General features: G+C 34.6%; 1 protein-coding gene across 1 annotated transcript; it reads left to right on the top strand.

Moving 5' to 3' along the window:
* Nucleotides 1-617: 617 nt before the first annotated feature.
* Nucleotides 618-15,868, top strand: Slga (proline dehydrogenase slgA). The gene is made up of 11 exons (XM_076909532.1): nt 618-1,163; nt 10,499-10,707; nt 10,815-10,996; nt 12,567-12,634; nt 12,747-12,931; nt 13,061-13,235; nt 13,552-13,662; nt 13,744-13,875; nt 14,727-14,926; nt 15,148-15,236; nt 15,296-15,868. The coding sequence occupies exons 1-11, from the start codon at nt 858-860 to the stop codon at nt 15,499-15,501; spliced, it is 1,863 nt and encodes a 620-aa protein (XP_076765647.1). The 5' UTR covers nt 618-857; the 3' UTR covers nt 15,502-15,868.
* Nucleotides 15,869-19,065: the final 3,197 nt, after the last annotated feature.

Here is a 19,065-nt window from a genome sequence, read left to right as displayed (position 1 = left end):
ACACATACTTGTTCATTTTTAAGAATAATCCATACTTGAAAGTAACTATCTATTTACGTAACATACAACTTTTCAAAATGTTCGATTATTAATATTTTGAAATAAATAGAAATCTGAAGTATGTATAAATTACTATTTTATAAGTGTGATTTGTAATTGAAGTAATTATTCATTAGAAAACGTACGGCTCGATCAATTAAATAAAATTGCTTTACAGTTCAGGGTAATATAGAACATGTTTTGCGCCACTGTGCGCGTTAGACAACGGCGCAATTATTGGCATTTCCCAAAATTTAACCGACCAGTCAGACTCGGGAATCCGAACACACCTCTCTGGCGAGCCAATCAGAAGGCTGGTATCTATTGTTACGGTGTGGTAATTGGGGCAACGTACCACAATTGAAATTCACTTAGCCGCATTATATTTGCAACAAATAGTAAAAGGATCCCCTTTGAAAAATTCGTGTACTTTTTAAAGTTGCTTTCAAACGGATCTTTCGTATAGATTTCGCGTGATAAAGGAAATTGTCGGAAGGTGAGCGCTTGACTCGTACGTCGCTGGATGTCTGCGAGTACCCCACCTTGTGATTCGGCCTAAGCTTTGACGAGATATCTCTATTGGTATTGGGGTCTCCGACTCGATCGTGGCAGGTTGGATTTACCCCGTTTGTTACTGAGAATATAGCCTTGCCCAATCTACATTTCACAGTGAAATATTCACGTACTTTTGCCTACACGTTTCTTCGGTGAAACTCGGAGGAAAAGAAAGTCAGAGAGTTAGTCCGGTTGCGATTCATACTTCTAAATAGAACATCCCATTGCTGACATTTCTTACATTAGACACGCGACGGCAAGGTATGGCGTTTTTGAGAACGGTGCCGCGTTGCAGTGCCGGTAAAAAGCTAAGGAAGTGTCTACCACTTCCTGTCGGGTTTCTCGAGAACGTAACGAAGCCATCGGTGCAGTTGGTGCAGGTGCACGAACGTGAATACACCGGTACTACTGCTGACGTAAAGCCGGCTCCACGACAGATTGATCCTTTGGATTTGAAGTTTAACGATCCGCTTGCTGCTTTTAAGAGTAAAACCACGAAAGAACTGATTCGTGCCTACGTCGTTTATCAACTATGTTCGATTGGGTATATCGCCGAGAACAATATGAAGGTAAGCTTTTCTCTAGGATATTTTTTCACGAGATCTAAGTCTCGTGTACGATGACGTTACATTGCGAATTACGTGTTATTTACGTATTACAAACGAATTATCCGTGTGACGTATAATGATACGAAATAGCACGGCATATGTAATCGTATTGTACTTCCTACTGTATTCCTTCAACAATGCTAACTGATACTTTGCTTAACGTTTAAACCTCTTCGTGCAGATTCTCTGCGATATCGAAAGGTTCTCCATCGATTTTTCTCCTTTTCTTTAAAATAATAACCTACTGCTTTTGAAATTCGTATCTATATCGTATATTCGTATATTATCCTTGACGCTTTCGAACGGTCGCATCTGTCTTCGATCCATTTATTTTTAATAATCATATAATAATTTGTTCTTTACAACGTTAATTGCTTTAACAAAATGATCATTTTGCTATTTTTCGTGTAACGAAGACCACTATACTATAAATGTGCACGATAAAATTATATACAACTTGCAGAATTTTAATTAACATTATCCTTTACATTAAAAATTGTAAATAACATTCATTTATGTAATACGTATATGACAATTAGAATAATTAAAAAGGAAACAACTTTGTGGATCTTTTCTTGTATCAAAGCCAGACGTACAACGTTAATCACGTTAGCCGAAATGACTTCAAGGTAAATAATTCGCATTTTGTGTCTAAATGTAAATTACATACACGTTTTAAAGATCATCCGGTGAAATTATTTTAATACAGTATTTCAGTTCCAGCAGATAACGCTAAAGTAACTCGTAATAAAAAAAAATGGAACATCCGGAGTTCTTGTAACGAAAAACTAATGGGAAAATCCCCGAATCTAGATAAGACTTCTACCATGTTACCCCTTACCATCGGAAACAAATCATTCCTCTACTTTTTGCTTATTCTTTATACGATATTTATGCATATAGACGTTGGAATAATGTATGTTCGACTTTACGATTGTACTTTACTGTTATAGATTTTACGGAGATAATTGGTTGGTTAATTTATCACGTATCAAGGAAGTAAAAGAAATTTGCAAGAAAAGGAATTTCGTTCAATCGTTAAGTAGGACAGTGACCTTTTATCGATAGAGCTGGTATTCGTAGACGATTTGTACGACGACGTGGCATGGCGCGTTATTGATTTTAGTACTACTTAATGCATTGAATCGACCTAGCAATTTTGTCGCAAACTTGTAGCGGCGACCAATTACGTAACTTCTGAAGTATGATCAGTTGTCGAATAGGGATCGTAAAAATCTGTGTGTAATTTCTTTTCTGTGTATCTAGCTCGGCGTGTTACTTTCCTTCAAGCGTACCTCTCTGTCTTTTGATATAATGTATATCATTTCAATTAACTTCTCATACTTGTGCAAACTGATCTGAAGTTTGTGTACTTCGTATTATACATTCATACATCGTATAGTATACGTACATATATATATATATATATAATGTATATATGTACATATACATATTTTGCAACATTGGTGAATATTTTATCTCTAATATTTTAATATTCACATTTGCGTGAAATACCTTAATATAAATAAGGATTTATATTGATAGTTTGGTAACATTTGTGTACGAAATTAATCTTGAAATGAATTTTTCTTGATTTCTGTTCAATGGACTGGTTTGTTGCCACATAACGCAGTCCAATTGTATAGTTATAATACATGGTGAATCACGGCATATTTCAGGTGGCCATTTATTTTCCACCAACCTAGCACACATACTATGATGATAAATTCACTTCACTTCCGATTTCATTCGATATAATAACTGTTTTATGTTACGAAAATGGTCCTTCTCCTATCTAATTATAGTATCGTTTTTGTCTAGCACATAAATAGAAGTACCCGTGCTTAGAGTTTCACTCCCTATCCTAAATGTATAAACCGTGCCACACCGCATATCGATCATTATTGATTTTTAAAGTGCGACGTGACTCGTCAGGTCCTCGCTTTAGTCTCTTGACCAAGTCAGCCAAGTATCTACTTTTTACTTACGGATATCGCTTTTTTTATGATGTAATCGTCCGTGTGAAATATTAATTGTTCTAATCGTTGCATTAATAGCTTACATGTTCACATTAATCTGTAGTTAAGACGATTCTTTCATCTGCTGCGATGTAATGTTTTATACGTGTTTCTTTTAAATATAAAGTAGTCAATATATGTACAATGCAAATGGAGGATTCAATAGCGTTTGTTCTTATTTTAAATTGTTCTATACACGAATGAAATTTCAACTATTTGCTGCAGGTTTTGTATATGCGCGTGTGTGTAAGGTATTAATATTAATGTCTATTGAAAGAGGCAGTCGAAGCATACGTTCAAGAATAGATATCAGTATATTTTTTAAAATGTTGTTAATGTTTGTATAGAGAAGGTGTGTTATTTCGCGAAGTCAATTACAAGTGTCTCTGATAGGATGGAAAATTAAAGGCGTGTTAGTTCATAGCGAGTTTGTTAGATTATTATGATTCATAAATGTTGCGTTTTGTGATCTTTATTTTTTTTTCTCAAGTATTTCTGGGAACGTCCAATGAGTTTTATGAAAATAATAAACTATAATCAACCTCATTGATTACCATTGAAATGAAAAGAAACGTTTTCACGGTTTCAAAATAATTTTTTAGCGTATAGTTAATATTAAACGTTTTTCTGTTTTACTTATTTTTTTTAGTCTTTTGTGAATATACGCACTTCGTATATCCTTGATCTTACGTAATCGAAGGATGTTATATAAATTTAAATGTGATTTATTACTATAATCTACTTGGAAATAGGTACGTCTGTGTATCTGCGTTGGATAAAATATTATCATATACCATTATGAAAATACTTAATTATTTAATCAAGTTATCAATCAACCATCATTCTGTTCTCATCAACTTCGATATCAACACAACTAAAACAATTTTTAGTTTGACTTCACATAAGCCTGCTTATTCTTAGTTACAGTGTTAAAATGTTTCTGTCACTCCAGTTGAGTGTTATAACAGCATATTATACAGTAACAACTAATTAACGAATCCTGCCTGGTGTAGATGATTAGCGCAAGAGTAGGAGATTTCCTTGAACAATAAATAATGAATTAACTTTCGATAGATAAGCGAAGAGAAACCGCGATAGTTAACCATGCATCGTGTACGCTTGTCGCCGTTGCACGTGCTATAGGAAAGGAGAGAGAGAGACAGAGACAGAGAGAGAGAGAGAGAGAGAGAGAGAGAGGGAGAGAGAGAGAGAGGGAGAGAGAGAGAGAAAGAGAGAGAGAGAGAGAAAAAGAGAGAGAGAGAGAGAGAGAGGAAGAACTCTGAGCGGCTGGTGTACTGTACCGATTCTACGGCATACATTCATTACACCATGTTCCTGGATGCGCCTTAACTTTAAAACGCTGACTCAAAGGAGGCTATCACGTCTCGGGGCGCTTGTCTATCGTAGACTTGTTTCAGACGGCTGCCAGACGATGCCGGCACTCTTTCGAAATCTTTCCATAAACATCGCGTCCACGTTCGTGCGTTCTACATGCATACGCGATGATCGAGTCGCGTGTTAGTCACACGAGTGCATCGCTATGCGGCTCGTGTAAATGCGGCGGACGTACTTGCCCGTACTCTGTTGGATTATTCGACCGATGCATATTTATTTCATTGAGAGTAATGTGAATTTGATTTAAGTCTCGAGTTACGCTCTATTCCGATCTACCGCGCACGTCGAGACGTTTCCTCGAGTAAACCGCCTTACCTTTTGCAGATAATTGTGTACCAAGAAAACATGGTTACCGATTTGCTTTTAGCGGCAAACCTAATTGACTGATTACATTTGTAATGAAATTCTTAAGGGAAATGATTTAGTGATACGATAACGAACTTTTATGCGAGTTGTATGCATCGTTATTTCCATACACGCAACGATATTACTGTATAACAGGCACATAAACTTTCGTTTAGCTATTATCATCTAATAATATTGCTTTTTGAAAGCGGATAAGAACAAACTTCTTTATCCCGATTGGCTCTTCGGATAAAATGGATTTAGTTTTATTATCAACGTTCAATAATGGCGTTCAATCATTAAATAGGTCTCTTCTCGAGAAAAAATATTAATATACAATTATATATATATATATATATATATATATATATATATATATATATATATATGTATTTCGTGTCGAATTGTAATATTGTACTGGTGCCAAATTCTAAGCGTAGCGGCTATTAACCTTTTCAAATGATACATATGTACACATATGCCTCTCGAAAATAAGTCAGGATGAAGTTTGCTATGGTCGTTTTTCGGTGTGGTATTCGGAGAAAGTACGTTAAGTGAATTATAGGGTGAAGTTCATTCTCGTTGAGTTATATATAGTATCATTTTCATTGTCACTTATTGCTTGGAATTAACTAGATTTTATTGCACTATTATCATCATCAAACTGCTTAAATCTATTTACACACATCTATTTAACTATTATTTCACGTTCTAGTTGATCGACGTGCAATAAGTATCAAGTTAAATACAGTCACGTCGGAACGTTTATCAACGAGAGCTATGCCAGCGATTCTAATTGCTCTGTGTCAGAACGAGAAGCTGCAGATTAAACTCTTTTGATTCATGGAACGGTTTGGATTACCATTCGTTACTGGTAATGTTTCGAACTTGATCCATATACGAGGAGGACTCACTCAAGGAGTAGAATATTTTCTATTTTTGGTTCGTCATCACTTAAGATTATTCACGCGCGTCTTGCATATCGAACAAATTCTGTTCCATTGTTACGTCTATTATGACAGTTTCAAAACTGTTTTCGTTCACTCCGTTCTCGTTGCTCGATTCGAACTCTGGAATTATACAATCGATCGCTTTCTTTTCAGACTTTGTCATCGTCTATTACTATATCATTCCAAATAGAATGGACAAACCGTCCAAAGGCCAAACCCGTAATTGTGCCCCTGAATACGTTTGAATAGGTTCTCAATCAAGAACCGTAATGAACAGGATATTGATCAGAAGAAGTTACCCGCTGAAAATGCTCCCGTCGGTTGCCAATCAAAGCCTTTAATGAACGGAACATTGAACGGAAGATTTCCAACATGCGAAACGAGATGTCGAACTGAGATTTTTCATATTTTTCGTATTGATATATCATGAAATGCAGAGTACGAGTAAAATCAACGCGATTATTTATTTGTCACTCCTTATAGCAAGTATAGTGAAAAAAGTAATAATAATTATTGTTAGGTCAACGCGGTTTTATTAACGAGTTTTTAACGAAATATATCAAGGGTTGGATACATACTCGATGAAAGTTTTATTTCCGTCTATTATTGACGGGCCACACTAGATACACGTGCTATGGAACTTGTTAAATCTATCAGACAATGTTATCGATTAGATGAGACAGCAGATTTGATTCTAAATCGATTTCAGAAATGAATTCTACGCAATAGCTAGTTCAAATCAACTTCGACACTTTTATCAGATATTTCTCCGTAAACTTTGCAATTGTAGTTGGAAATTCCGGAATTAAAACGATTTAGAAAATGGGTGTCACGTTACATACAAATGAATTCGATGTAGATCAAATCGTGTCCCTTTCTTAACATTTGCATACTTGTATCTTTTAGCTAGTAAATTTAGTACAAGTAATACGGGGAGAAATGACTTATAGAAAATAAGATGGAAAAAAGTGATTCTATACATGATCGTATCAGGTGAAAGTTCTAAGTAGGACAAATGTGTCATGTCTGACTAGTAGCGTCAAAAAATCAAATCATGTTGATTGCTACAGTAAAAAGCTAAACGCGTGTCTTGATGTACACGCTGTAATTATAATGGTATAATAAAACGAGAGAAAATTGTTTAGAAGTCAAACATGCTCGATACTCGTAGAATTTATGAGGTAGATATATCACTTGAGAATTGTTTCCATTACATCTCAGATACTTTTAGTGACTAGGTATTATGTACTTATCAGTAAGTATATATAACGTTGGCAAACCCTAATAATCTTTGTAAAACTTTCTTATCTCTATTACATAAACAGTACAGAAGCTGACATAGGCTAAGGATCATTTTTGCAAATATTGTCGAATAAATTATCGACGGTGACACGGATGTTCTTGTAAATCGGTAAAGAACGTCGGGACTTGGTTCCAACTATAACAGCTCGTGGCTAATATAATTTCTTGGTTTTCCTTTCTTCTCTGGCAATGTTCTTTTTATCATTCGAGCAAACATTTGTCACGATCGAGGCCTCTCTTCCTCGCTTCAAGCAATACGTTAAGATAAGAATACATTCGATTATTAAAATTCGACTATCATTCGTTAACTCAAATTTATTCTGTTTTCAGGGAGTTCTTCTCGATATTTGATCGGGCATATTTTAAATTCGATTATTGATTGGTACATTTCCGTTTAGCACTTGACTCCTACGATTTCGACAATAAATTATTCGTGCGAAACCCAACGAGATCGAATCGATCAGGAAACGTCACGATCACAATTACGCTTCAATCCTTTTCCACGTTTGCATCACAACCGTCGACGATTCTATTTTAAGGACACGATTAATTACACTTCTCGCTATTCAGCTAACTCGTATGAATATTCTGGTAGTATTAAGGTAGTTTTCTACCGTGCACGCGAATGGATGTGCTTTCATTAATCGCGTTCAAAGTATATACGAGATCATTGCTGAGAGTAACTGTGATCTCATTAATACTTGTTATCAGTTGCTCGCGTGTATTAGCCTTGTCATTTAACCCCGGAACAATAGCATTACACTTTAAATAATCATGTAATCACGTCATAAGTTCGCAGGTGTCTAGATATTTTAAATACTATTTATCGTTACTTGTGCAACGTACGAGGTGTAGTCTCTTACGTTAATATTAATGACAACGGTTATTTCTACGATTGAATCAAATATTCGTTTAACACCAATTACGTTTTATGCTTATTGAATAACCGTATAAAGAGGTCGCCAAATTAAATCTAATTCTGGGAGGTGCTCCGCAAGCCAAATATCTTGGGACTGCAATATCTAACAGTAGTTCTGTTCTTTCCACAAATACGTGTGAACAGGGGGAAAAGAAATATTCGATTCGTAGAAACAACTAGCGTAAAGTTGCGTTATTTCTCCACAGCGACGTTATTTCATCCTCTTTTTTCATTTGTCATTTATACTTCTTAAGTATACGAAGGCTGCGCGATAAAAAAAATTATGTAATTCTCTTGTAAAGAAATAGCGATCGAAGTTATAATTTTTTCTTCTCAAATTCTGTGAATAACGCACCGTTAAAATGTCGTCTTATATTCGTTGCAATTTAGGAAAGAGAAAAAAGATTGCAGCCATCCAACTACCCTCTAATGTCTAAGGGACGAACGTCTTCGGTAAGAGCGTATTGATCCTGGCAGAATTGCGAGCCGCGGCTCGCACCAGTCCACTATATATCGCTTGAAATCAATGGCTTCTGATGTGGTGTTCGCGCTGCATATTGCAACCTGTTCAATGCGCGCGATCTGACGCGCTTTTTATTACATCGATACGTCTTATCCGCGGTTATTGATCTGTCGAGAATACGAACTTGAATATGACACGATACGTGTCGCGCTCGAACGAAAACAGAGAATCGTTCAATTGATTCATAAGTACGTACTAATCTTCGGCTAGATATTTTAAGGAAAGCTACGAAGCTGTTTTCATTACATTGCGAGAACGCTCGTTCAAAGCATCTGAACCCCTTATTTATTGAATTTCTTAAAGGTTTTTCAAATTTGTGCTAACTATTGTTAAATGATTAATCTGGGTGTAAGTAAACACTCTATTACACGATTTTAATTACAAGTCATCGTCGAGGATGTTAATTACATAGAAGGACTTGAGCGTAATAAGACTTGAGCGTCTTACTTATAAGTCCTCTCAGTAAATAAAGGGTTAATAATAGTTAAAGAAGAAAATGCGACCGTGTTAATAAAATTCATATAAAAAAAAAAGGGAATATAAAATAGTAGCAGTGGTATTTTCCAAAGTGTAATCGAATGGCTGAAAAGGAAATTTTAGTTCCCGCTGCTGGCATTAATTTGAATATGTTAATTAAAGTTTCTCCCGCTTACAAATCGTTTCATTCACTTTAAGCGTCGTCTATTCAGATGGTAGACCAGACTCTAAGAGTTTCTTGTACTAGAAATAGGCAATAGCGATATTATTAAAATTTCTTGGAGCAAAGTGTAATTCTCACGCGATACACTACGTTGCTAGGATTTCCTTGAAACTCTGAACCTCTGACATCTTCGCGTTTCAATAGGGAGATCATTCGAAGAGCGAGTACATACATCATTGTCTGGTGATTTGGTGCCTTGGAGTTTCTATGTTAAGCACCGGATCGCTAACTACGTTGTGCTTGTTTGCTAGAATTTAATGTTCAGAACGGCTACGTTGTATTTCGGATAAAACGGTTTTTCGTAGATGTTACATAACACGTACGAATTGTATTCTTTGCTTGGAGGATTGTAAGGTAGCCGATAATTAGGATTACGTCTCTATCCGAATCTAAATTCCAGCTTGATCTGTATACGTAACGTTTAGATGGTATTTAAAATTATCTACGTAAACGTACAACTGTGGTATCAGACAATTACATTCTTTTACACTCGAACGGTATAAAATAAGCAAGTTGAATTAACTAAAACGATAGTTTACACAGTCCTAGGGAAAAAGATTAGTTTTCTTCCTCTTTCTTTTTTTTTTTGTAAAGTCTTAAAAAAAGCATCTATACGTGTGAACACGTGTGTTTCCAATGCGTTGAAAGTCATGTTGACGTCACAGGTAAACTGGCTGCACCTGAAATACTTTTAACGTGTAGAGAAAAAAGAAAAAAAACTCAATTTACTTAACAAACGTTTACCTGACTAACGCGTGTTACTTAACGAATTGTTCTGCGGTACTCGAGTGTATACTATAAAACAAGCAGTTTTATTGCGAATGCGACCACGGCAGAGTAATCTGTATTATTCGTAATGCGATTTCGCGTAAGCGTTATGTAACAGCTGTGCAACTGAATTTAAAGAACAGAGCAATATGTCAATTACGCGTCTCGTATATTTCAGTTGATGTTTCTAATGGCTTTCACATTTGTGGTTCCACACATGCGCCGCGTAATTGCCGAGAATTTCAGAATCACTTGCGAACGAATATAGTTTCTGTCTCTGCCTTTTTCTTTTTTACTGATCCTATTACTCTTTTTATTGTACTTAAAATGAACGATTATAACAATTTCTAAAATGATCGTCCCATTTCTGTTTTAGTTGATGAAATTAGCCAAACAAATACTTGGCGAAAAACTGTTCACGAAGCTTATGAAGGCCACGTTCTATGGTCACTTTGTCGCCGGGGAGGACGAGGTGCAAATCACTCCTGTCCTGGATAGGTTGCGACAATTCGGCGTGAAACCGATTTTAGATTATTCCGTGGAAGAGGATATCTCTCAAGAGGAAGCGGAACGACGAGAAATACAGTGTGTATTAATAGGAATTTCCATTAAGAGACGGTCCCGATCGAGGAATGGGTGGTGCTCGATGGATGGAAATTGTAAATTCTGATACGAGTAATTACGTTTTGCAGAGGTTCCGTATCTGAGGCTGGAGATGAGAAGAGAGAAGGGGAATTGAAGAAGTACCATGTCGCGAAACCATTCGCGGATCGTCGATACAAAGTATCCTCGGCGAGAACATACTTCTACCTTAATGAAGCTAATTGCGAACGAAATATGGACATATTTATTAGATGTCTCGAGTCTGTAGCTGGTGAGTCGATTGCTCGGATTAAAATTTTGCACAGCATGTACGCGCAATTTTTCTATACGTTTAAACGAAGAAATCTATGAAAGAAGAAACGTAAGACCTGCCAGTTAACTTCCTTTTTTAATTATCGAGACTTCACTGTCTGCTTATCGCAGACAAATTTATCGGTTATTCATAAATAATTGTATAAATTGAGGAATTCGGCGTAAAATTACTTGTATCGCACGCTCCAGAAAATACTGTTGGGTGACTAATGAAAGAGTAATGCTGCGATTTACGTTAGAGTGCCGGTCATAATATGAACGATTTAAACTGATACGGTTTTAATCGGATTGCTAAGTCAGCAGATTGTTATTTTAGAATCGATTTTACATATCGTAAAAAAAGATTAGATTTCTTAGAACGGTGTATCACGATTGTACTTTGATACACTTTTACTTAAGCTTATTTAGTTAACGAGGAGTTTCCTCATCGTAAATGAAAATTTTTATTCCGACGTATCAGAAATTAAGCTTGATTATTTTCTGGATCTAATTTATGTTGTTAGATGTTCATATAATGAATCGTATTATTAATAGAAGTTAAAGTCTTGTCGATGAAACGCGTGTACTTAAGTATGCAGAACACTGTCGATTGCGTTTTTAGTACTTTCGAAATCCGTAATAAAATGAAATAGTTGAGAGAGATAGAGAAAGATACTTCTAATCTTTATTACACATATGTAATCAAATTAATAATATGTATTGCATTAGTACTTTTATATTTAGTTTTTTTTTCTTTTTTATTTATCATCATATGAATTCATCTCTCTTAAATTTCAAATATTTAAAAGTTTAACAATTTTAAAAAATATTCTTCTTAATCTAACTTAAGAAGAAAATTATGGAATGCTTCATGTTTCTTCTTTTTGATCGAACGTTTTTCATATGTCAAATGTACGTACAGTGGAAATTTCCACGATAGATTTGCGTTTTCATGCAGTAGCTACGAGAATTTTTAACGTTAGAATTCCAAAATTTTGCAACAAGTCCAGACCATGAAAACGTACCGTCTATAAATACCTCTCCTAGGGAATCTTGTATTCTGCTATGCGACCAAATAACGCGACATATAACGGTGTTCCTACAGTCTCTCCTTTGGGTTCAAATAATTGCACAACACTTTTTCTATGATGTAAATTTATTTGAAAACATATCTTGGAAAATTATGATTTTGTTTCTTTGAATACCGCCGGAATTTAATTTAAATGATCACTCCTATTTGTTTGAATACAAGCTAAAAGGGGTATACATTAATTACTTAAGAGGTGATACTTTATAAATTCATTATTCATTGCTAGCATTCCTGCAGAGGATCAAACGAAAACCCTAAACCTGAAAGTCCTTCCAATTCCAAGCTTGAGCTGATTGTGAATTGGTGCTATTGGTAAGAAGTACAGATTCCTTTCATATACACGAATCCTTCACCTTTTATCCTTTATTTATTTATTCCTTGAAATGATGATTTGGTTCTGAAACTTAATATGCCTCTGTATATTAATAAACAGTGATTTACTTGCGTGTTTTTTGTACAGCCGCGTCGATGGGTGTTGGTGGCTTTACCGCTGTTAAATTGACTGCTCTTGGACGTCCACAACTTCTGGTAAGTAGAACTCAATTATTTGAAATTAAATTTCTTTCTGTTTTAGACTTAATGTTCAATTACACTAGTTGTCTACTTATATATCTCTCGATACATTTTGTTACTTACTTAGCTTCAATTATCGGAAGTAATTATGCGAGCACGGCAGTACATGTCGGATGTGGTTGGTGGTGAAGGAGCTGTTTTAACTCATCACGCCAAGCCTCAAGATTTCATGAAAAAGTTTGAAGAAGCTCACATCAGGGATGCAGAAACAGTGCAAAAGTTTCTGCAAAAAATTCAGTCAGACAAGGAAGGGTAATTATACTATAAAAATTATCATCTTACATATAATTATTAAAGGGTCTGTCAAACGTATCGTTAGTTTTTACTTCTCGTTTCTACTAAAATTAATGAGGGAATTTATGTTGTTTTGCCTGACTTTAGTGTTATTCACTTGTTCCCGTGGAGTGGGATCCTTGATGAAAATTACGAGCTCAGCGAAACGTTCCAAGTACCAGACATTAAAACAGGAAAAATGGTGAAGCTTATGTCACAGCTCACGTCCAAGGAAGAAGAAATGTTTAGGAACATGATAAGGCGTTTGAATAATATTGTTACGGTATGAATATATAAGAATGGATGCAGTAAAAGGTACACGGAGTGTCGTATGTAATTGACTGCACGTACTTCAGCAGCTTAATTTCAATGATCATAGAATGTAGTATGTGACATAGAAGTACAGGGGACAGGAAATTGTTTAGTCTTCTTTTATTTATTCAATGTTCCTCTGTGCGTAACTATTTGAAAGCTTTGCAGACCAATTGCACAAGACACCCTATGTATCAAAATGAATGCTCAACAGTTTCACCAGTTCCATTATATTAAGTAAAAATTAAGTTTGTTGGGAAAGATAGAATTGCCAACTTCTCTTTCAGGTGGCTGATAAATTAGACGTACGTATAATGATAGATGCTGAACAAACGTATTTCCAACCTGCGATATCGCGGTTAACGTTGGAGATGATGCGCAAGTACAATACACGTAAGGTAAATGCTTTGCATAAGTAGGTGCAATATTATCACTTAGTAAATTTTCAGTGGTCTAAACGCAAATGGTCTACTTCCTAGGCCGTGGTGTTCAACACTTACCAGACATACCTGCAAGAGGCTTTTAATGAAGTGAAAACGGATCTAGAACAGGCCGAACGACAGAACTTCTACTTCGGCGCTAAACTTGTCCGTGGCGCATACATTGAACAGGTAATGCTCAATCGAGAGTGGCTAACTCTACTTTGTCTCTTGAATCGTGTCTTTCATTTAATTGTTTTCTGTTTTTTTTTCTTACAAAATTTCTCTACATTAATCGTTTCAACGATGCACACACCGCCAAACGCAACTTTGTCACAGGGAAAAGCACTGTGATGCTATTTGCGTCATCTCTTGGAGGAACACTGAAACTGGTCGGACATTAGTTCCAGTACTTTCCGCAGAGATGGCGCTAGTAGTTTTCAGTAGTTTACTTCGCTGTCGATAACGCTGTGCGACCAGTTTGAGCACTTCTCACAGAGATGGCGCCAGGGGTTCCGGAGTAAGGTCCGCAGCATCTGTCTCACTCTTTTCTATAGCTTTTTTTATATATCGTTCTCTTTCTTACCCCTAAAGCGGATAATATAAGATAAATTGCAATAAAACTTGCAATAATCTTATATCTTTGTTTCATGTTAGTCTATTTTAGAGCGAAATTGAATAAACTGTTTAGTTGAGTTATTTTTAATATTCGTTTATAATGTGACACAGTACCGCAGTGCTTTTTGAAGTGTTACGTGATTTGCTGTATTGTCTGGTACAGGTTTTGTAAATATGTGCCCTGAGAATCAACTTCTTTAATGAAATAGCAAACTTAATACATAAAGAAAGGGATTCTTAGTGTATAATGAAATTGATAAAAAGAAAAATTAATATTACCCTATTGATAATCTAATTGTTAAATTTGTAAATTTTTTCTAAACGATTTTCTCTGTAGACAAAGGCCTTCTTGTCTAGTCGTTATTACATAGACAAAGATCTGTTGTAGAAAGTTTACAATAAATGTTGGCATTTTGATAATGTAGGAGAGAGCAAGAGCAGCAGCGATGGGTTATCCTGATCCAACGAATCCTACGTATGAAGCTACCACCGAGTCTTATCATAGGACTCTGATGGAATGCTTGAGGCGGATGAAACAGTACAAAGACAAAGGGGAAGATCCGAAGAGAATAGGAATTATGGTTGCATCTCACAATGAAGATACAGTACGCTTCGCGATCGAAAAGTATGTACCATCTATAAGAATATCTATCAGTTTCTAAAGCGCATGATATATGTCTGGTTTAGATATGCACAAAGAGTTATTTGTTATTGAATCTTAAACATTTATTTTTTTTATACTTTTTAATAGCTTCAGAAATAATTACGTGTATAGACATAAACTGGACATACCATGTATTAAATAATTATTCATACTGTTATTATAAATATGTTATGGTGAAACAGAATGAAGGAGATAGGAATCTCACCAGAAGATAAAGTGATCTGTTTTGGCCAGTTATTGGGAATGTGTGACTACATAACATTTCCATTAGGTATGTGTCTTTATTGTAATCTTTATCTCTAATAGGTATTTAAATCGCCGAAATTCTAGGTCAATCTGGCTACTCAGCGTACAAATATATTCCTTACGGTCCAGTGAAAGAAGTATTACCATATCTTTCTCGACGTGCACAAGAGAACCGAGGCATACTTAAAAAGATTAAGAAAGAGAAACGTCTGTTGTTGACCGAAATTATAAGGCGTTTCGCAAGCGGACAAATATTCTACAAGCCGAAGGGAAACTACACTCCCGTCTGAGCAGCTGGCCGTTTCGTTTGCACAGACAGATTTCAAGTATCAAATTTAAGTAGTGATTGTAAATTATTAAAAAGAAGAAAAGACTTGTGGTACGCAGAGCAAACGCGCGCGCGTGAGTGTATGTGTATGTGTGTAAGTGGAAGTATATGCGGTGTTATTCATTATACAAAATTGTCTTAGTGTGAATATTATCAAGTGCAAAACTGCTCAATATCGCACTATGTGGTAGAACTATGTTCATTGCTTGTTATGTTCATTAACCGGAAGGCTTCTCTCAGTGATCACGCTATGACTTTTATAATTTAAAAAGGATATTTTATATATATATATATATTTTGTTAATAAATATCACGTTCTGCATTCGTCACGTTGGTACGACATAATTGAACATGTACATTTTAAACAAACAATTGTTTTTAGAAAAATTGAAACAGAGATACAAAAGTTATCTATCAAATAATTTCGTTCGTTCGTAATGACATTAATAGATTGCTCTTTCCTTTTGCAACAAAGTTTTTACGAAGTACTACCGAACCTTAATTAATTTCTAACTGAGACAAATACGTATCTCTCTTCGTTTGAAACGTGCTATAATTCTGTGTTTTATACTTTATTTAAGAATCTCGTAGTGCGTGCGTGCACAATTATTTATAGTCAACGTGCTTAAATATTTGTTGACATACGTACTTTACTATCGTTTGAAAACCTATATGTATATATATATATATATATATATTTTTTTTTCATATATATATATATATATAATTTTTGTTCATACAAATTAAATCGATTTAACGTGTGCTGTATTTAATTAAGTTAAAATACTCGTGTGGGATGGATCATTCGCTGCAATTTTCGTAATACTTTGTGCGTAGTTACCAGGAACGGATATTACCAAAGTTACTAGTATTGGCAAATTACGAGCCATTGCAGAGTTCTGTTCGGTAAGGAGTGTCTACGCATTATTCTAAAGAAAAGGGAATGGCTTCCGTAATTTGTTAATAGGTAAACATTGGAAAATGTTTTGGAACATTTTGTTAAGTTTCTGGTGTGTGTGTGTATGAATGAATAATAATGTAAGAGCCATATTTGTTTATGCAACCACTACGCATGTTAAATGAAAGTTAGATAATGTTGGGCTGAAACAGTGACGAGTACTGCGAGACTTGGAATTGAAAAAAAATATATATATAAATAATGACGTTGCATAAGATTTTTAATACATTATGCTTCAGTCTAATATTGTTTTTCTTCACCGGACGAAATAATAATCAAGGGTGTACAGCGCTGTTTAAACAATGCGTTCCGTTTTATTAACATGGCTTATACACGATTCTCAATAATTTCTCATTTTAAGAAAACTAAATACCAAGAAGCTTTATAATTTATAAACAATAAATTCTTGTCGAGTTTCAATTGTGTTACATATCAAACGACGAATCCTGTGGTTTGCTCAGTTGAAATTCATTTAGTTGAAAGGGAATGTAAATAACGTTTGTACAAATGTAACATTAATGTCCTTGTTTCGTGGTAATTCAACGTTCAGATGAGAAGACAGGGAGAATGTTGAAATACTAGTTTATACAATGGTAATGTTACTTTTGTTGTTGGCAATGAAAATAATTCGATCTGTGGTCGATAATTTCTACGTGGAGGAATAACATTTCGATATTTTCTGACCAGTATTTTCATTTTCTCTAGCGACCAAAACAGTAGTGGTTTCCGTTCAGCAGGATTTTCTTTTCATTAAACTGCTATTTTTTTTTTAAGCTATATATTTACGCAATTCTAACGTCTGTTGTAAACAGATCTTCTCTTATTTGTTCAACACATACGAACGTACAATATTTAACGATCTCTTGTGTTATTACACGTTGTAATTGCGTTCAATACTGTGTATGTGAATTTGTATACGCAAACATCGAGAGAAGTATTATGTTTTTATAGAACAGTCGTTTTGTGTATATGTGTTTTTTTCTTCCAAATTGAGATTAAGCAACAATCTCGGGGAACATGTTATATTTACAAAACTTATGAAACAAAATTTAATCGATGAATAAAGGGGCATTGTTAAAGTTACACATACTATAGCTAAATGTTTTTATGTGGCTAATGGTATGCTGAATGCGAGTGATTTAGATATAGTCTTATTTGTTATGTTCTAGTGTTCGGCTATCACGTTCATATATTAACATCTATATGTCTCGCGATGATGACAATAATTTAGTTAGCTAATGTTACAAAAACTTATGTGCTATAAGTATAAAATTATACGCCATGATGGGTCGCATTTCTCATCAGCATTGAGGTAGGATTTACAAGATATATGTATACATATATACGCATATGTATATATATATATGTATAATTACAAAAAGAACACGAGATTAGTGAAAAATAAGTAGGAAGAAAGTGAAAAAAATATAGTTATTATCTTGGTGCAATGATGCACGAGTCGATATACAATTATATGAACTAACGTTCGTTAACAAGAACGTACATTTTACTGCCAGAAGGAACTTAGAAGAGATGCCTATACTTTTTCTTGGCTAGAATATTATCGACAAATATCTACCTGTGTGTGAATAATATATTTATGATGAAAGTAATACTATATAGTGTTCACTGTGTTGTTTTTAACACTTGATATTGTTAGTACATGGATTTATGTGTAGTTCACATAAATATAATCTAACAGAAAAATCGGTGAAAAAGACTATTATAATGTTCTTGTGCAGTTTGCTTTCTTTTAGAGAGATTTTATGATATATATATATGAATAAATTAAAACATAGTTTTGAGATTATAAACGTGCCGAAAAAGGAAGATTTAATTGAGAGAAATATCGATTAATATAAAATAAGATAATATTTATTATTTCTGGAAATACAGTTAATATATACCTTCCCAATACCATTTATAAATCCATGCTCGTATTTAGACTAGGACACGAACATTTTCTTCCATTTGTGGTTTAGTATATATATATAATAGAATTGACCATAACTGTACGCTACAGTTCGGGTCAATTATTTAGGAATATCCCTTTTTATCGAGATCAAAATGAGCAAATTTATTGCTGATGATTTTGATATTACATTCTCACGTTGGAAGTAGCGTTTCTTGTCCTAGTGTTTGCAACAATTAACAGTATTAATTTTATTCCTTTTTTGTATCATTTTCCATCCGTACTCTACCAAAGTATCATTTCACTTATACCCTTGCTTATACTGAATAATTTATTTTAAGATTGCAAAATATATCGATGTACATATAAACATGATGCTATTATACGAATTAATTCTATGCTGCTTATTTTCTGCTCGAACGTCGTATTATAAATTAATACAAATTGTCAGTCATACGTGGGAAATTATGGCAACAGTTAGGATAATTTTGCGTGTCTGGAAACTTTTCTCGGAGAGTTTACAAATAGTCCGGCTATTTGTACATTTCATTAAATTCTTTGTAAACTGGGAAATATTTCATATAAATACCTATTTGCTAAAGTACCATCAAACCTGTGCTGATGTTCTATTTTGTAACAATGTCCAAGATAACGTG

Source organism: Xylocopa sonorina, chromosome 1 (assembly GCF_050948175.1).
Source record: "Xylocopa sonorina isolate GNS202 chromosome 1, iyXylSono1_principal, whole genome shotgun sequence".
Taxonomy (NCBI): domain Eukaryota; kingdom Metazoa; phylum Arthropoda; class Insecta; order Hymenoptera; family Apidae; genus Xylocopa; species Xylocopa sonorina.
This window is presented reverse-complemented; position numbering and strand designations above follow the sequence as displayed.

Coding starts and splice junctions, on each gene's coding strand:
- Slga (XM_076909532.1), top strand. CDS start 858: ATGGCGTTTTTGAGAACGGTGCCGCGTTGCAGTGCCGGTAAAAAGCTA. Junction 12,635..12,746: donor TTGGACGTCCACAACTTCTG/GTAAGTAGAACT, acceptor TTACTTACTTAG/CTTCAATTATCGGAAGTAAT. Junction 14,927..15,147: donor GTACGCTTCGCGATCGAAAA/GTATGTACCATC, acceptor ATGGTGAAACAG/AATGAAGGAGATAGGAATCT.